The following is a 21,140-nucleotide window of genomic DNA, read 5'->3' on the forward strand; positions in this document are numbered from 1 at the left end:
CCCCCAATGCATGACAATATGACCCTGAATAAAATTGTGACGTAGTTAAAAAGTAAATTTAACATAAAATGTTCTTATTTTATATAAAAATGAATGGTGTTGTTTAGTCATTTGGAGGTTAAGGTAGAAAAAATAAAAAAAACACTACCCCCCTAAAAACTTCACAACTTTAAAGTTTTTAAATCACTGAAGTTAGTGATATAACATTTGTTTAAAAAAAAAAATAATTCATGATTTTGGTACAAATAACACTCTTGGTGTGTGGGGTCAAAATTGACCCCTAACACACAGCATGTAAACCCTTAACAAACAGAATACAATGGTTAAAGACACTTAATATAAAGTGGGACCGACTCTCTGAAACATAAAAAAGAAATGGATGTCATGGGAACAATAAAAGAAGAACAGGCCCACCATTTGCAGTTAGTGAAGGATTTGTGTGGTACACATAAAGGCCACATATACCTCTAAATAGCATAAAGAACAAGTAATGGAGGGAAACTCAAACCCATTTCATACCCACACTGCACTGGTTGGGCAGATAATACTTTACATCTCACTGAGGTCCTTCCAAATGGCTGCATTTCAAAACCCTGGAAGAGCCGCTCTGACATCACAGGGACTGTGATATTGTGATATTATTGTCATCCTGAACCAATGACCCCACCAAAAGACAATGACAGGATGCCCTTGATGTCTGAGCCACAAAACCTTTTATCTATGTTCTGATTTCAACCCTCTACAGTCATGTTGGAGAAAGAATCACCATTGGCTAGTAAATTTTTGTTTTTACTCGCCAGACTTTTGACGACATGTAAGCGTAATGCAACTGAAGCAAGGTATTAAGCAAGGGGCTTCTTTTTTTTTGTTGAGATTTTTCCCCTTTTTCACCCAATTTGGAATGCCCAATTCCCAATGTGCTTTTAAGTCCTCGTGGTCGTGTAGTGATTCGCCTCAATCCGGGTGGCGGAGGACAAATCCCAGCTGCCTTCGTGTCTGAGACCGCCATCTCGTGCATCTTATCACGTGGCTTGTTGGGCGTGTTGCCACGGAGACATAGCGTGTGTGGAGGCTTCATGCCATCCACCGTGGCATCCATGCTCAACTCACCATGTGCCCCACCGAGAACAAACCACATTATAGTGACCACGAGGAGGATACCCCATGTGACTCTGCCCTCCCTAGCAACCGGGCCAATTTGGTTGCTTAGGAGACCTGGCTGGAGTCACTCAGCAGGCCCTGGGATTCGAACTAGTGAACTCCAGGGGTGGTAGCCAGCGTCTTTTACCACTGAGCAACCCAGGCCCCCAGAAAAGGGGCTTCTTCATATACAGGTGCATCTCAATAAATTAGAATGTCGTGGAAAAGTTCATTTATTTCAGTAATTCAACTCAAATTGTGAAACTCGTGTATTAAATAAATTCAATGCACACAGACTGAAGTAGTTTAAGTCTTTGGTTCTTTTAATTGTGATGATTTTGGCTCACATTTAACAAAAACCCACCAATTCACTATCTCAAAAAATTAGAATACATCATAAGACCAATAAAAAAAACATTTTTAGTGAATTGTTGGCCTTCTGGAAAGTATGTTCATTGACTGTATATGTACTCAATACTTGGTAGGGGCTCCTTTTGCTTTAATTACTGCCTCAATTCGGCGTGGCATGGAGGTGATCAGTTTGTGGCACTGCTGAGGTGGTATGGAAGCCCAGGTTTCTTTGACAGTGGCCTTCAGCTCATCTGCATTTTTTGGTCTCTTGTTTCTCATTTTCTTCTTGACAATACCCCATAGATTTTCTATGGGGTTCAGGTCTGGTGAGTTTGCTGGCCAGTCAAGCACACCAACACCATGGTCATTTAACCAACTTTTGGTGCTTTTGGCAGTGTGGGCAGGTGCCAAATCCTGCTGGAAAACGAAATCAGCATCTTTAAAAAGCTGGTCAGCAGAAGGAAGCATGAATTGCTCCAAAATTTCTTGGTAAACGGGTGCAGTGACTTTGGTTTTCAAAAAACACAATGGACTAACACCAGCAGATAACATTGCACCCCAAATCATCACAGACTGTGGAAACTTAACACTGGACTTCAAGCAACTTGGGCTATGAGCTTCTCCACCCTTCCTCCAGACTCTAGGACCTTGGTTTCCAAATGAAATACAAAACTTGCTCTCATCTGAAAAGAGGACTTTGGACCACTGGGCAACAGTCCAGTTCTTCTTCTCCTTAGCCCAGGTAAGATGCCTCTGACGTTGTCTGTGGTTCAGGAGTGGCTTAACAAGAGGAATACGATAACTGTAGCCAAATTCCTTGACACGTCTGTGTGTGGTGGCTCTTGATGCCTTGACCTCAGCCTCAGTCCATTCCTTGTGAAGTTCATCCAAATTCTTGAATCAATTTTGCTTGACAATCCTCATAAGGCTGCGGTTCTCTCGGTTGGTTGTGCATCTTTTTCTTCCACACTTTTTCCTTCCACTCAACTTTCTGTTAACATGCTTGGATACAGCACTCTGTGAACAGCCAGCTTATTTGGCAATGAATGTTTGTGGCTTACCCTCCTTGTGAAGGGTGTCAATGATTGTCTTCTGGACAACTGTCAGATCAGCAGTCTTCCCCATGATTGTGTAGCCTAGTGAACCAAACTGAGAGACCATTTTGAAGGCTCAGGAAACCTTTGCAGGTGTTTTGAGTTGATTAGCTGATTGGCATGTCACCATATTCTAATTTGCTGAGATAGTGAATTGGTGGGTTTTTGTTAAATGTGAGCCAAAATCATCACAATTAAAAGAACCAAAGACTTAAACTACTTCAGTCTGTGTGCATTGAATTTATTTAATACACGAGTTTCATAATTTGAGTTGAATTACTGAAATAAATGAACTTTTCCACAACATTCTAATTTATTGAGATGCACCTGTATATGACTTCATGCAATATAGTATGCAATATTTTACATTTTAAATTTCGCCTTGTCATTTTAATCACATTTTAGCTTTTTAAAAATGTACAAACTTCACATTCTATCAATTTATATGATGTCATGAAATTGCATTTTTAATAACGATAAAAGCTGTTGTCACTGTTTGAAATTTCATATACATTTTTAATAAAAAATAAAAAAAATCACAAGGTTGGGACCTAGTAATGAAATTTAGGTCAGTCACGATTATGAAATTTGGCAATTATTGACGATTATTGAAATTGCAATTATGACGATTAATTGTCTCTTTTAGGCCTTTCATGAATATGTAATTGTCATACAAACTGTCACTGTGTGTGTTACATGAACACAAAATAATTTATACAAATTTAGCTTGGGTCACATAATAAAATAATATGATTTCCTTTTCAGGCTTCAAAAATGTATGAACGACAATCAGATATAACATATAAAAGAATACATTTTTAAATAATATTTTAAGTATCAAAATGTTACTAAATAACTAAAATATATAAGGCTATATTAGATTTAGTCTTGGTCCATTTTACGTTGCCATTTTACGGAACCCAGCCATTAAAAATGTACTTGTTCATTGAACTGTTGTATATAAGCAATATCACATTCGCAATCGTGCTCGGCTCTCGGCCTGCGGCCGAATCACAGCAGTGCTGATGTAGGGCCATAATCGCACTCTTGCTTGTGTGATATTGCTTAAATATTATATTATATTATATTATACTGCCTGGCCAAAAAAAAAAAAAATCACCGTTATGATCTGGGGTTGCTTCAATTGGTCAGGTCTAGTCTCAGCAAAGTTATGCGGCAATAAAATGAAGTTAGCTGAGTACCTGAATGTACTGAATGACCAGGTTATCCCATCAATGGATTTTTTCTTCCCTGATGGCACGGGCATATTTCAGGACGACAATGCCAATATTCATCTGGCTTAAATTGTGAAAGAGTGGTTCAGGGAGCATGAGGAATCGTTTTCACACATGAGTTGGCCACACACAGTCCTGACCTTAACCGCATTGAAAGTCTGGAGTGTGCTGGAGAAGACTTTATGGAGTGGTTCGATTCTCCCATCATCAATACAAGATCTCGGCCAAAAATCTATGCAACTCTGGACGGAAATAAATGTTGTGACATTGCATAAGGTTGTCGAAACAACGCCACAATGAATGCACCCCGTAATCAATGCTAAAGGCGGTCCAATGAAATATATGAGTATGCAAATTTTTTTTTTGGCCAGGCAGTGTATTATATTATATAATAGTAAAATATTTCTGCCTTAAATTCTTCACTTTCACACATGGTTTTAAGGCCCTCTGATTAAACCACAAGCACTTATTTCTCATAAAGGAAGACTGAGATTCTGTTTCTTGCATTTTATCATCTCCAATGAAATAGAGTAGGTGGGCATATCCTATATCACTGTGTGTCATTAACACTACGTGAATGAACCTGCAATGACCACGGACATTTGTCATTACACGGTTGTTAAATTAAAGTGAAACTGGAGCGCTTTGCGTTAAAGTTTATATTTGATAATTTTAACCCTAATTTATATTTTCACTGGAGTTTGGCGCAAGCCTCTGTAGACGGCAAGGACATCAGAGCGTTTGAGATGTGGTTCATCTTCACGTGCTCTCAAGAGAGCTGCTCTGTGTGTTGTCCGCGGTAGATGATAACCACTTGTGATTTACACACCCTCATGTTGTTCCAACATGACTTAATTTTTTCTGTGGAACAGAAAAGGTGAATTTTTGAAGAAAATGAAAGTGAATGAGAACTGGGTTTGTCAAGCTCCAAACACAATCACCAACACCAAGTACCATAAAAATGGTCAATATGCGCTATATATTCCAAGTGTTCTGAATCCATATGATAGCTTTGTGTGAGAAACAAACCCAAATGTACACAAACCTTTAGTGAGCTGATAACCGTTGTCACGTCAGTGAGTTAAACTGAAGTATGAATCAGTTCAATTCATGAACGAATCTTTCAGAATGGTTTTGTGTACTAGATCAAATAAATCACTGAGAATATCAGACTCAAAATAATTATTATTTTGTTAACAAATAGTCAATTTCATGGAAATGTTAACCATACTATGTAAAAATGAAGTTTTAAGCAAAGGAACAAAACCCCTTTTAAATTGTTCATTGAAGTCTAAATTTTATTGTATGAAGCAATAATAGATTTTTTTAGGATATTGCATTGTTTTTCCACTTCACATACAGTTCACCATTTCTAAAAACAATTTAACCAGCCATATCTCATGGTTGCAAAAGAGGGATCAATGGACTCTTTATTTACACTTTGTGTTAACAATATAAATTTTCCAGAAAGACAAGGAAATGTCTGAGAAATTTATACACTTAGTCACAACAGGGCTTCTCCTTTCTTGAAATGATAAGAACCACATCGTTGGGTTTCAGTGCCGTGTCATGTCCGTAAAGTTTATATCACTCAAACAAAATTCATTCAAATAAGTCAATACTTTCAGTACAAACTTATGTCGATGTTATGTATGATTAACAAATGGTCTCCCTTCTTTATTTTAAAAACCCATAATAATATGTAACGGATGTGACCGTTACGGAAGCTTTTTATCAAATCATATATCAATGGGAGCATCAAAGATCCACCGTTCGTTCTTTTACCATGTCGATTCTGATAGATCGTTTGACTTTTGATTTGATCTGTGACGCGTTTCAATCTTATTGCATTTATAGCCAACATTTGTGAAGGGATAATTTTGACAAACCTTGCTATTTGAATTGTAATATGATAAGTGTTGAACCTTCTCATACTGCTGTGCAGCTCAATGTGTGCTGCACATGTGCTAGAGGGTGCCGCTCACTCACGCAACGCTGACTGAAGCGCTGAATGAAGATTGTTTTACAACGCAAACTTTTGCAGTTTAGTAATCGTGCAAGGACAATGTCGCCATTTCTATCTTATTTCAATCCATCATGCAGCCTTGATGGATATCATACCAATGTCACAGAGGTCAACACCTGCAGGTTTCAAATCGTTTAGGAAGGTTTTCCCTCATCATGCATGGGCAGCTTTCACAACTGTCACAAACAGATGTCATATCCTTGATGCTATTCTTTCCCCATATATGAATGAATACGATGACTGAATAAAAACTTAAATATTACATATTCTTAGGAGTGCCAACCCTATTATTATTTCTGGATTGTGCATTTCAATTCACAGAGTTTTTACAAAGTGTGTGGTCTACCAAAATCTATGGTCCACTTTCGTCACTTTTTGTCAAATCGGATATTGCTACATCTCTTATGAACTGTCATGAACATGCCAAGTAGAGTTAGGGTGGATATCAAGACTTTCAGAGAATAATGACTTAACTTTTGGTGTGTTCGTCACACAAAGTAATATGGACCACTTTTATGGTTCTTTTATGATGCTTTTGTGAAGAAAGAGCGGCCAGGATATTCTTAAAAAAAACAAAAAAAAAAACGTTTGTGTTCCGCAGATAAATGAAAGTCATCCAGGTTTGGAATGAGTAAATGATGACTTTAATGGTGGAAGATCAGACATAAATGTTTCTTCTAATAGCAGGTGCACAGACAGGCGTTTGAGGAGCAGCTCATGAGGGGTTGGTTTGGCAGGTATTTGGGTGGACTGTCAGTTCCAAAGAGATTCAGAAACAGATTGCAGAATAGATCTATCATACGCAAATATTTTTGACAATGTTTTGTTTGCATATAAAAAAAAAATAAAAAAAAGTATTTAAATTGTCATTAAGAAATTTCTTGATTCCTAAATAAATCATGCAACAATTTTTTCTGTAGTTATTTTTCCAACAGTAATTATTTTCAAATGGCCATTTCTGATTCTGACCGAAAATGCAATTGCGTTGCAATGAAAATGAATGAAACGTTTTAATTTGTGTTTTAGAAAATATAACAGTTATTTTAGTGAAATGGATGGGCTTTGAATGCTTCAATATAATGTTCATAAAAATGAAGTAATGGCAAATAGATGTACTCTTAAATTTGTGCAAGTGACTTGGTATGTAATCTATACAAGACAAGGAAGGCTAAAACTGTAAAATCTACACATAAAAGGCATTTAAAAGTACCAAAAATAAATTATGAAGATGTAGCGTCAAAGCGGCCGGGGACTCGGGTGGCAAGGTCAAGGTTATCAGGGCGGAGGACTCTGTTGCTGAGTGGATCAAACTTCACTGTAGGATCTATGGAGGATGCCAGCACTCCTACAGTGCCTGCCACATCAGAGTCCTCCACCCTGGCTGTTTAGACCTCGCCGCCTGAGTCTCCGGCCGCCTTGATGCTACAGAAGGCCTGGTAAAAAGTTTTAATGAACAAAAACTGAAATCTGTTAGTTTGAATAAAAAGTTTGAATAAAGGTTTCATAAAAATCAATCCCCTCTCAGCATTTTACCATGTTTAAATTCCACAGATCTTCCCCAACAAATCAAATTCTATTTATTACCCACTGAAACTATAAATAACCCTGTAACGGTTGTTAAAGAAGCACAGATTTTGGTTGGGGTGGAGGTGCTCTATCAAGACATGTGCTCCATTTTAATAAGGATGAAGTGATAAATAAACATTGAACAATCATCCAGACACAAACACTGATCAAAAATCCAGACATAACTCCCACACCCACAGTTTAACAAGCAAAAGCTAAATGTAAATAACTTGCTGCTACTGGGCCAATGGACCAGAAATAAACCTCACTGAATTATTTCAGCAGGGTAAACAAGCAAAGAGTGTGTAATTCTCCAGGAATTTAGGAGCAGTGAGATTTAGGAGTTGCTCAGTGAGTCTAGGCAGGGTATAAATCAAAGCTCAAGTGAGAGCGTTTAAAAAAAAAAAAAAAAAAAAAAAAAAGGGAGCTGGTTTTCTTGACGAATTGTAGGAATAGAGATTTCTTTACCTTTGCCTCCAGTGCCCTGTCCTCCTGGTTTATTATAGAGGTAGATATCATGATCAGGCAGCTCACTGCTTAAATGAAAGTAGTGCTGCAGAGAGAGATAAACAAAGATAATGGCTTACTGATTGTAGAATAAATGGCCTGGTACTAAGAAAACAAGGTTATTTAATATCTTCATAATTATTACGGTCTATTAAATTTGAAGTATATAGGTTTTGGTAATAGTTACTGTTTTTTATTGTTATTCGTTTAATAGATTATATTAAACTTTATTTTTTCTAATTCAAACTGTATTTTTCTACTTTACATTAAAGGGGTCATACCAAACTTTTTTTTATTATATTATTTAATTATTATTATTTTTATATTTTTGCGCAAAACTGCACCTTAATTTAGACTTTTTTTCCAAATCAAACAGCAACAATTTTTTTCTACTTTACATCGAAGGGGTCCTATCACATATTTTTTTGTTTAATTACTTATTATTATTTCCCAAAATTACACCATAATTTAGACTTTTTCTTTTTGTACTTTACATTAAAGGTGTCATATCACACATTTTTGTTTTAATTATATATATATATACACACACACACACACACAATACAGTTGTGCTCAAAAGTTTGTATACCCTGGCAGAAATTGTGTAATTTTGGCATTGATTTTGAAAATATGACTGATCATGCAAAAAAACTTGTCTTTTATTTAAGGATAGTGATCATATGAAGCCATTTATTATCACATAGTTGTTTGGCTCCTTTTTAAATCATAATCATAACAATAATCACCAAAATGGCCCTGAGCAAAAGTTTACATACTCTTGAATATTTGGCCTTGTTACAGACACTCAAGGTGACACACACAGGTTTAAATGGCAATTAAAGGTTAATTTCCCACACCTGTGGCTTTTTAAATTGCAATTAGTGTCTGTGTATAAATAGTCAATGAGTTTGTTAGCTCTCACGTGGATGCACTGAGCAGGCTAGATACTGAGCCATGGGGAGCAGAAAAGAACTGTCAAAAGACCTGCGTAACAAGGTAATGGAACATTATAAAGATGGAAAAGGATATAAAAAGATATACAAAGCCTTGAAAATGCCAGTCAGTACTGTTCAATCACTTATTAAGAAGTGGAAAATTTGGGGATCTCTTGAAAGCTGCGCACGGTTCGCTTTGGATAAAAGTGTCTGCCAAATGAATAAATGTAAATGTAAATTATACCAAGCCAAGGTCAGGTAGACCAAGAAAGATTTCAGTCACAACTGCCAGAAGAATTTTTCGGGATACAAAGAAAAACCCACAGGTAACCTCAGGAGAAATACAGGCTGATCTGGAAAAAGACAGTGTGGTTGTTTCAAGGAGCACAATACAACAATACTTGAACAAAAATGAGCTGCATGGTCGAGTTGCCAGAAAGAAGCCTTTACTGCACCAATGCCACAAAAAAGCCCGGTTACAATATGCCCGACAACACCTTGACATGCCTCACAGCTTCTGGCACACTGTAATTTGGAGTGACGAGACCAAAATAGAGCTTTATGGTCACAACCATAAGCGCTATGTTTGGAGAGGGGTCAACAAGGCCTATAGTGAAAAGAATACCATCCCCACTGTGAAGCATGGTGGTGGCTCACTGATGTTTTGGGGGTGTGTGAGCTCTAAAGGCATGGGGAATCTTGTGAAAATTGATGGCAAGATGAATGCAGCATGTTATCAGAAAATACTGGCAGACAATTTGCATTCTTCTGCACGAAAGCTGCGCATGGGACACTCTTGGACATTCCAGCGCGACAATGACCCTAAGCACAAGGCCAAGTTGACCCTCCAGTGGTTACAGCAGAAAAAGGTGAAGGTTTTGGAATGGCCATCACAGTCTCCTGACCTTAATATCATCGAGCCACTCTGGGGAGATCTCAAACGTACGGTTCATGCAAGACGACCAAAGACTTTGCATGACCTGGAGGCATTTTGCCAAGAGGAATGGGCAGATATACCACCTGCAAGAATTTGGGTCCTCATAGACAACTATTACAAAAGACTGCACAATGTCATTGATGCTAAAGGGGGCAATACACAGTATTAAGAACTAAGGGTATGCAGACTTTTGAACAGGGGTCATTTCATTTTTTTCTTTGTTGCCATGTTTTGTTTTATGATTGTGCCATTCTGTTATAACCAACAGTTGAATATGAATCCCATTGAATATGAAGCTCACTCATGTTTTTTTTAAAAATGGTACATGTATTACCAATTCTCCAAGGGTATACAAACTATTGAGCACAACTGTATAATGTATATATATACACTACCGGCCAAAAGTTTTGAAACACTTACTTATTCTTTATTATAAATTTTTTTTTTCTTTTTTTCTTTTTTCTTTTTTTTACATTTTAGAATAATAGTAAAGTCATCAAAACTATGGAATAACATAAATGGAACTATGGGAATTATGTTGTGACTAATCAAAATCCAAAATAATCAAAACTGTGTTATATTTTAGCATCTTCAAAGTAGTCACCCTTTGCCTAGATTTTGCAGAAATGTACTCTTGACATTTTCTCAACCAGCTTCTTGAGGTATCACCCTGGGATGCTTTTTAAACAGTATTGAAGGAGTTCCCATCTATGTTGGGCACTTATTGGCTGCTTTTCTTAATTATTTGGTCCAAGTCATCAATTTCAAAAACTTTTTTTTTTTTAAATAAAATGTTTAGTTTTATAATGAAATAAATTAATATGGTGGCACAATTGTCTACAAAACTAATTTCAAACATTTAAGCATAGATTTTTAAGATCGTGAGATACATTTCAGATACGTTTCAAAACTTCTGACCGGTAGTGTGTGTATATATATATATATATATTGTATAGCTATATTTATTATTCAAACAGTAACTTTTTTTTTCTAATTCACAATAATGGGGTCATATCACACATTGTTTTGTTTTTATTATTTGAAAAACAATAATTGTGCAAAATTGCACCATAATTACGTTTTTCACTTTGCTCCACTGAAACTCCATATGGTCTGAGGGTTTGTCGTTGAGTTCAATATAGTTTTTAACTCCCTCATCCTTCAATAATGACCTCTTCACATAGTCTGAATTGCATTGACGGATCATGATGTGATGATTTCATGTGACTGATGTCATGATGTTGTGGAAGTTCAGAATGAGCTGTTTTTGCAGCCTAGTTTCACTAAATGCTCTTTGAGGACTGGATAAGAAGTTTGGAGTTCTACAAGTTACAGTCTTCACAGTTCAACGAACTTAAAGTTCTCGACAGGACAATTTGATCCTCATATGTGTCCTTTAAAATGTTTGATTTCAAGAGAAGCATTTGATTTCAGAGTGGACTATATTTATTTTAGTTTAAACCCTGCAAAACATAATAGATTTATAAAGGCCATCATATTGTTATTGGCCGTAACAAAAAATAATTATTGTGCTTTCCTGATTTAAAAGGAAACATCTCTATGAATCGCAAGCTGTCCTGTTGCGCTGAATCAATCTTGCTTGTGCTCAGGTTAGCCAGTACCTTAAAGTGGTGCTCGCCGTTACTGTCAGTGTATTTGGGGATGTGCAGGAAGATGAGGAGGTTCTGACGGAGGTAGTGAGCAACAGCCTGAATCCATGGCACACAGTACTGAGGCAGACAAAACTCCATCACTTCTGCAGCCGGAGAATCAGGAGGCTGAATGAACTGAAAGACAGATAAACTAATGTCTAATAAAGTTTCAGGGACATTGCTCCCTGAAATACTTGATTTATATTTGTCAAATATTTTTGTATAATGACAACTGCTGTAAATTGAACAACTGACTTTCTAAATAGCTGTGCTAATTTCAAGTCTCTCATATCACCCTGCGGTCTTGTTCATCGCACAAAATCAAATAAATTCAAGTCTAATCAATCCTTCTATACCTATTCCTCACTAACTATGTCCATTTATTTATTCATTTATTCAGGAAGGAGCTGTGGAACTAGCAAAATAATGCAGCAGTGCATCAGTCATTTTTGCTAAATAAACCAATTTAGGCTGATAAACGTGTGCCCTGATCATCCGTTCTAAGTTTGTTTGCCCTGATCATCCTTTCTAAGTTTGTTTTGCAATAGTGACTGACTGACCAAAATAACTGTGGTTACATTGAACATTTATGCATTTGGCAGATGCTTTTATCCAAAGCGACTTACAGTGCCCTGATTACAGGGACAATCCCCCTGGAGCAACCTGGAGTTACGTGCCTTGCTCAAGGACACATTGGTGGTGGCTGTGGGGATTGAACCAACAACCTTCCACTTACCAGTTCAGTGCTTTAGTCCACTACACCACCACCACAATAATGGGGTCATATCACACATTGTTTTGTTTTTATTATTTGAAAAACAATAATTGTGCAAAATTGCACCATAATTAAGTTTTTCACTTTGCTCCACTGAAACTCCATATGGTCTGAGGGTTTGTTGGTCACTTTATCTCAGTCTTAGTCCTGTCTGTCCTGTTCTTGGCTAGAATCAGCTGCAATGTGGATGCCACAACTGAAGAAAATAATAACTAAGGCATAGTAAGGACCCAAGAAGAGGAAAAATGACAAATGAAGGATGGGAGAGAGAAAGAGGGAGGTATAGAAAGAGCAGAGTTTCACCTCCACATCGGCAGGAGTCAGTTTACAGTTCCTGACCAGCATGACAGTGATAATGTCCAGTGTAGCCTCATCCAAACGCTTCCTCAGGACCTTCACTAACTCATCTGTGATCTCTGGACCTGTTAATCACAGAGCACACAGACAAACACATATCTTTTGTTTATAATTCCACATTAAGACTTCTCAATTACAATTAAACTGCTCTCTTTTCATACCAAGATACCTCAGTGTTTGGCCTGCTAATATTGGCTATTTAAGTGTATAACTAAGCCTCCCAGGCCAATGTGTTAAACTCCCTCTGTGCTGCATTTCGAACCCTGATTCTGCAATATGAAGTACAAAAAGAATTGAAAATGAAAACAAATAAAGACAACTGAAATTTTCACGGCAGTTAACCTCAAGGAATGTAAAAACACTAAGGAAAGAAGCATCATCATGAGACTCAGATGCAGAGCAACAGTGCCCCCTCCCAGATATTGATGGTACTGCAGTGTCAACATGAGGTTTTGGAGGATTTTGAAGGAATAGTTCACACAAAAATAAAAATTCTCATAATTTTTTCACCCGCAGGCTATCTCAGATGTGTATGACTTTCTTTCTTCTGCAGAACACAAACAAAGATTTTTAGAAGAATATTTCAGCTCTGTAGATCCACACAACACAAGTGAATGGTGGCAAGAACTTTGAAGCTCAAAAAAGCACATAAAGGCAGCATAAAAGTAATCCATATGACTCCAGTGGTTTAATCCATGTCTGCAGAAGCTAAATTAAAGGTGTGGGTGAGAAACAGATCAATATTTAAGTCTCTGTAAATCTCCACTTTCACGTTCTCCTTTTTTTTAGCGACTAGCATTCTTCGTGCATATCGCCACCTACTGGGCAGTGAGATGAATTTATAGGAAAAATAACTTTAATATTGATCTGTTTCTCACTCACACCTATCATATAACTTCAGAATGCTGTCTTTATATGCTTTTTGGAGCTTTCAAAGTTCTGAACACCATTCACTTGCATTTAATGGACCTACAGAGCTGAAATATTCTTATAAAAAACTTTGTGTTCAGCAGTACAGAAGACAGTTATACACATCTGGAATGGCATGAGCGTGAGTAAATGGTGAGAGAATTTTCATTTTTGGGTGAACCATCCATGTAAAGGAATGTTCTGTGTCCAAGTGAATCTCAGAATCTGTCGATTGCCACAGAATATAAAGTTGACATATCCCTCAGTTTGAAAAAATGAGCAAAAATCATGTTTTTAGTAATGCACTGACTTACAATGGTAGTCTATGGTGCCAGTGGGTTTGGGGTGTTTTGGGCCCTGGAGAAGTTTTGACATGCCTTGACATTTGTGCTTTTTTCAGTTGTTTAAAAACATATTAATGGCTAAAGTCTGATAACACTGTATTCAGCACAAACTGGGCTACAATAATATGTGAACAACATGTATGTGCATGTTTGTATTTTTGAGAAAATAACGTTTATGTGTGGTTTTTGAAAAAACAAAAATTTTAAGTCACTGAAAAAAGGCCATGTAACACATAATAAACATTTGTTCACAAAACTTTTGAGAACTGGATCTTGTAGCCTAGAGTTATTGCTACAAAATTATGTGAAACCATCCTGATCACTCATTCATACAAAACAATATAGTCATTTAACTTATGTAAGACACTTTGTGTTAGAAAGGCCATATGTGAGGAGGCATGGATGATCATGAATATTGATGTGATTCACACCTCAGGAGAAAAAGACCTCTCCCCTGAGAGAGAATGAATGTGAGGAGACTTAATGATTGAATGTATTGTTTGTAGCTTATTCACAAAATCAAGTTTAAGTTAAAAGAAGTAATCTGACTATACATTTTCTTTACATAAAGACTTTACTTAAAAACTTTAGACCTACACTACTGTTTAAAAGTTTTTAGATCTGTAAGAATTTGTAATGTTTTTAAAAAAAGTCTTTTCTGCTCACCAAGGCTGCATTTATTTGATCCAAAATACAGCAAAAACAGTGATATTGTGAAATATTTTTACAATTTAAAATAACTGTTTTCTATTTGAATATATTGTAAATTGCAATTTATTCCTGTGATCGAAGCTGAATTTTCAGCATCATTAATGCAGTCTTCAGTGTCACATGATCCTTCAGAAATCATTCTAATATGCTGATTTTCTAATATGGGCATATTTATAGCACATTTTACACATTTACACCCGAACAGATATTTGCAAGCACAAGCTTCGTTGATGATAATGAGGCAGCATAAACACTAGTTAAAATATAATCTAAACATTCATATTATTTTTATATCATATTACATATCATATTTATATCATACAGCATACAATTTAAATACCTGCTTTAGCCGAAACAACATTTAAATGTAACTAAAACTTGCCTATTAGGACATATTTCAAATTTCAATACTTTGAATACTGGCTGGCAAGTCTGGAAATAGTCCAACTAGTAAAATATGTATATGTTTATATAAAATAGCATGTCAACTAATATGTAAGTAAAGACTTACTCATCCGAAATTGTATCCTTGGCTGGATCAAGTCGCTCTTCTAAATCGTCGGATTTCCACTCTTCTTATGAGGAAAATGTGAACTCTTCGTCACTATCCAGGACCATCTGAAGAGCTTCCTCACCTGTGTAGCGTGCCATCTTCCAAACGCGCAGAAAAGTGAATGAACTTGATGCTTTTAAAGGCACTGTTGGGGGCGTTTACCATTTGCATTGATCGCCTCAGCACATTACCGTATGAATAGCGCGCTCTGCTGGTGGGTGGGATCACATTAGTGATAATTAGCTGAGCCAGGAGAAACTGTACATCGCTTTGTTTCATACAGATTACATTGCAGGAGAATATTTGTTTTAAATTTTAATTATTTTATTTTAAAGTAGACATTTTAAGCTTTCTTTAGACATATGTTTCATGTTTGTGTTATAAGAATTCGCGGAGTTTCAGTTCATTTTTAGATGTGTTTCACAAAGATGCTCACGGAGACAGAGACGGCTGAAAGCGCACCCTGTTTATTTTCTTTATTTTACAAAACCACAAGGTTTTGTTGTTATTGTGAGTGTACACAAATAAAAGTAGACCCTTTATAGTCTCTAATGATGTCTTACACTTATCTGTATGCCCAAAAATGACAGAGTATTTTAAGTTGTTTCTGCTGTTATGAGTAAAAAATCCAGCAGGACGCGCCGGTGCGTCCGTCGACCCCAGAGGGTTTTTAAAAGCAGAAATGTGAAGCTTGTATTTTTGTTTAAGCACTTAGATTAATTCTTCAGTAATAAAATTTGTCTCATTTGAGCTGTAACTGTCCTAGCGGTGGGACTACTTTTCTAGGCAAAGGAACTTTCATTACAGTAGGTACAAAATTTGAATAACTTTACACACACAGAGTTAGTAAGCAATTCTTTCACACTGGTCTCATGGTAATATGTAAAATTTTTAAGTCTTAAGGCTATACATTCATTAAAAATGTGTATTTTAACATGTATTCTGGTGCAATGCCTTGCCCCACTGACTTGCATTGTGCATAAGTGCATTGCTGTAAACAGATAGACTAGTCAGAATTATTGTCAGTGGTGATCAACAGCATGTCACAGATGCTGTCTACAGATCTTAAGATGTATTGAAATTGTAATATTCTCTGTGGCGTAACTCCCGTAAATAACCAAACTAAATAGTGTGTATAGTGTACAGAACAAGATTAAATGCTCAGAAGAGGAGTGACAAACGTATTTAGCATGTAGTGTAATATGACACGGTTTTTCTTTCTTTCACTCACCTGCAGTCCCCACTCCATGTACCAGCAGTAAAATGTGTTTGTCCACCTGTCCAACTGGCCTTGAGCCTTCCAGAGACGAGCGTGAACCCTGTAAACACAAGATACATTAATGTAATTCACACTCAGATACAAACACAACACACATCACAGCAAACACTTGAGAGCACATCTACGACTTGTTTTTCAGTCTATAAACTCATAATTCCTCATATCTTCCATAACTATAACTCAGCCATTCAGGAAGTGGCTCATAAACAGCATAAACACAAGGACAGGTCAGTGTTTGTAAGCAGCAGGTAAATCAAGTCACTCTGGATGGGGACTGAAGCTCTACTGGCTCATGTGGGCTCCAGTTTTCTAGAGCGTAATGAGCAGTGACAGTATGTGAATGTTACCGTGAGGTCATCGAAGCCCAGCGGCTCCTGACTGCGTTCCAGACCCACAGAGCGAGACACGTGCATGTTTCCGTCCAGATTACTGTACTTCCCTGTCTGAGAAGTCTCTGAGAATCTGTCGAGATGGACAGAGGAGGTCAATATATATATATATAAAAACACATTCTTGAGAATATTTAAGAGTAATATTGAAGAATAGAAACAATGAGTGAGACAGAATCAATGAGAGAAACAGATGATAAACAGAAATGGAGAGGTTGGAGAGATTAGAGTAGTGGTCGACCTATAAATCGGCTAGGTGGGCTGATATTTGTCACATTTTATATTATTGGTATGGGACACCTGTAGTGCCCACTTAAGCAATTAACTGAAATCTGAAATTCAAAGTGTACATTTTCTGTCTTCACTAAATCGAGTGAGTTTTAGTCAATATTTTGTAAAATAAATGTTCATTTTATTCATTGTATTTTCAAATGTACATCTCATTATTCATTTATTAATTTTTATCCCCTTTTCTCCCAATTTGGAATGCCCAATTCCCACTAATTAGTAGGTCCTCGTGGTGACGGAGGACAAGTCTCAGTTGCATCATCCGCGCATCATCACGTAGCTTCTTGTGCATGACACCGCGGAGACTCCGCATGTGGAGGCTCATGCTACTCTCCGCGATCCACGCACAAATTACCACATGCCCCATTGAGAGCAAGAACCACTAATCGCGGCAACGAGGAGGTTACCCTATGTGACTCTACCCTCCCTAGCAACTGGGCCAATTTGGTTGCTTAGGAGACCTGGCTGGAGTCACTCAGCATGCCCTGGATTTGAACTCGTGACTCCAGGGGTGGTAGTCAGCGTCAATACTCGCTGAGCTACCCAGGCCCCTGTACATCTCATTATTAAATTGTATTTCATGTATACAACATACATATATGGGACTAGCAACAGCAAGTTCTTAGGTTCGCTTCCCAGGCAACGCACATACTAATAAATGTCCACTTAATATTTCTCGTACTTTGGATATTTTGGTTTCTGTTACTTTTAATTTCGACTGTTACTTTTACCAGGTACTGTTATTGCTACTTTTACTTTTGACTGTTACTGTTACTTTGTACTGTTACTGTTTTGTTTTACTTTCCACTGTTACACATCACTTTTAATTCGTACTGTTACTTTTTCTTTTTACTGTTACTTTTACATTCGACTATTGCTTTTAATTTGTGCTGTTACAGTTTTTTTCTTTCCACCATTACAGTTACTTTTACTTTGTACTGTTACTTTTTATTGTTACTTTTACTTTCAACAGTTACTGTTGTTTACTTTTGACTGTTTCTATAACTTTTACTTTCAACTGTTACTGTTACTTTTACTTAATAATGTTACTGTTGCTTTCTACTGTTTTTTTGTACTGTTACTGTTTTTACTTTTGACTGTTATGGTTACTTTTACATTGTACTGTTACTTTCTATGGTTACTTTTAATTTCAACTCTTACTGTTACTGTGTAGTGTTACTGTTTTTTGCTTACTGATTGTAAACACTTTACAATCGTTAACATTAGCTCATGCAATAATAAATACAGTTGTTCATTGTTAATTCATGTTAGTTCAAAGTGCACTAACTAATGTTAGCAAATACAACTTTTGATTTAAAAAAATGTATTAATATACAGTTGAAGTCAGAAATTTACATACACCTTAGCCAAATACATGTAAACTCAGTTTTTCCCGGTTCCAGACATTTAATCGTAGAAAACATTCCCTGTCTTAGGTCAGTTAGGATCACTATTTTAAGAATGTGAAATGTCAGAATAATAGTAGAGAGAATTATTTATTTCAGCTTTTATTTCTTTTATCACATTCCCAGTGGGTCAGAAGTTTACATACACTTTGTTAGTATTTGGTAGCATTGCCTTTAAGTTGTTTAACTTGGGTCAAACGTTTTGGGTAGCTGGAATTTTGGCCCATTTCCTCCAGACAGAACTGGTGTAACTGAGTCAGGTTTGTCGGCCTCCTTGTTTGCACATGCTTTTTAAGTTCTGCCCACAAATTTCTATCGGATTGAGGTCAAGACTTTGTGATGGCCACTCCAATACCTTGACTTTGTTGTCCTTCAGCCATTTTGCCACAACTTTGGAGGTATGCTTGGGGTCATTGTCCATTTGCAACTGAGCTTTAACTTCCTGGCTGATGTCTTGAGATGTTGCTTCAATATATCCACATAATTTTCCTTCCTCGTGATGCCATCTATTTTGTGAAGTGCCCCAGTCCCTCCTGCAGCAAAGCACCCTCACAACATGATGCTGCCACCCCCATGCTTCACGGTTGGGATGGTGATCTTCGGCTTGCAAGCCTCACCCTTTTTCCTCCAAACATAACAAAGGTCATTATGGCCAAAAATTTCCATTTTTGTTTCATCAGACCACAGGACATTTCTTCAAAAAGTAAGATCTTTGTCCCCATGTGCACTTGCAAACTGTACTCTGGCTTTTTTATGGCGGTTTTGGAGCACTGGCTTCTTCCTTGCTTAGCAGCCTTTCAGGTTATGTCGATATAAGTCTCGTTTTAATGTGGATATAGATACTTGTCTACCTGTTTCCTCCAGCATCTTTACAAGGTCCTTTGCTGTTGTTCTGGGATTGATTTGCACCTTTTGCACCAAACTACATTCATCTCTAGGAGACAGAATGTGTCTCGTTCCTGAGTGGTATGATGGCTGCATAGTCCCATGGTGTTAATACTTGATGAACATGGTACCTTCAGGCATTTGGAAAGTGCTTCCAAGTATGAACCAGACTTGTAGAAGCCCACAGTTTTTTTTTTCTGAGGTCTTGGCTGATTTCTTATGATTTTCCCATGATGTCAAGCAAAGAGGCACGGAGTTTGAAGGTAGGCTTTAAAATACATCCACAGGAACACCTCCAATTCAGTACACCTCTTATCAGAAGCTAATTGGCTAGTCGTCTAAAGGCTTGACATCATTTTCTGGAATTTTCCGAGCTGCTTAAAGGCACAGTTACTTAGTGTATATAAAGTTCTGACCCACTGGAATTGTGATATAGTCAATTAAAAGTGAAATAATCTGTCTGTTAACAATTGTTGGAAAAATTACTCATGTCATGCACAAAGTAGATGTCCTAAACAACTTGCCAAAACTATAGTTTGCTCATATGAAATATGTGGAGTGGTTATAAAATGAGTTTTAATGATTTCAGCATAAGTGTATGTAAACTTCTGACAACTGTATGTTGAAATTAACATTAACTATGATTAATAAATGCTACAAAGGTATTGTTCATTGTTAGTTCATGTTAACTAATGTTAACAAATAAAAAACCTTATTGAAAAGATTTACACTGATTTATTTTTTTATTTTATTTTTTTTCTCACTGTTATGGTTACTTTTACTTCATACTGTTACTTTCTACTGTAAATTTTACTTTCGATGTTACTGTTACTTTAACTTTGTACTGTTAAGGTTACTTTCTACTGTTACTTTTACTATTGACTGCTTCTTTTACTTTCAACTCTTACCTTTACTTTCCACTGTTACTGTTTTGATTTTTTTTCTTCACTTTTTACGGTTACTTTTACTTTCTACGGTTACTGCTATTTTAAATTTCCACTGTTAATTTGTAAAGTTACTTTTACTGTCGACAGTAAGTGTTACTTTGCACTGTTACTTATAATTAATAATAATTAATTAATAATAATTAATAATAATTTTCTTTATTTATCACACATTATACATTTGCACATATACAGTGAAATTCTTCTTTTTCACATATCCCAGCTAGGCTGGGGTCAGAGTGCAGGGTCAGCCATGATACAGCGCCCCTGGAGCAGATAGGGTCAAGGGCCTTGCTCAAGGGCCCAACAGTGGCATGTTGGTGGTGCTGGGGGTTGAACCCCTGACCTTCTGATCAGTAACCCAGAGCCTTAACCGCTGAGCTACCACTGCCCCTACTACTTTCATCTGTTGCTGTTACTTTTTACTGTTACTGTTACTTTTGACTGTTACTGTTACTTTGTACTGTAACTTTATACTGTTAATGCTACTTTAGATAAGTGTCTGCCAAATAAATAAATCTAAATGTACAGTATATGCATTTATTACACTTTACATCTTTTTTGAATTCTTAATTCTGACTGGTCAATCACAGCAATCTGTGGTCAAATGTTTTTTGTAAAATGACCACTAAACTGTATAATTAACTAATTCGAACGCAGATGTGCAAGTTTCATGTCTCTTGTATCACTCCACACTCTCTCTTTTATAACATAATACAATAATTTTAACTCAAATCAAGATTTCATGTCCATTTTTTATATATATTTGGTTAGTAGCTATACAAAAAGTGGGATAATGTTCAGACTATGAAACATAATAGCAAAATAAACCCCTTATAGTGATATATATTACCACC

The 21,140-nt window shown here is 36.7% G+C and overlaps 1 protein-coding gene across 10 annotated transcripts in view; it reads right to left on the reverse strand.

Moving 5' to 3' along the window:
* The window catches only part of szt2 (SZT2 subunit of KICSTOR complex), a 182,615-nt gene that overhangs the window by 90,935 nt on the left and 70,540 nt on the right, over window positions 1-21,140 (reverse strand). For 9 of the 10 annotated variants that reach the window (XM_051711348.1, XM_051711341.1, XM_051711340.1 and 6 more), the window contains 5 exons: window positions 16,719-16,833; window positions 16,324-16,411; window positions 12,522-12,640; window positions 11,414-11,578; window positions 7,881-7,965 (listed from right to left, as the gene is read on the reverse strand). The exons of the other annotated variant lie outside the window; for it this stretch is intronic. In XM_051711348.1, the coding sequence (XP_051567308.1) occupies window positions 7,881-7,965; window positions 11,414-11,578; window positions 12,522-12,640; window positions 16,324-16,411; window positions 16,719-16,833 (572 nt within the window). The remainder of the gene's footprint in view (window positions 1-7,880; window positions 7,966-11,413; window positions 11,579-12,521; window positions 12,641-16,323; window positions 16,412-16,718; window positions 16,834-21,140) is intronic. 10 annotated transcript variants of the gene reach the window in all.

This window comes from Myxocyprinus asiaticus, chromosome 12 (assembly GCF_019703515.2).
Source record: "Myxocyprinus asiaticus isolate MX2 ecotype Aquarium Trade chromosome 12, UBuf_Myxa_2, whole genome shotgun sequence".
Lineage (NCBI taxonomy): Eukaryota > Metazoa > Chordata > Actinopteri > Cypriniformes > Catostomidae > Myxocyprinus > Myxocyprinus asiaticus.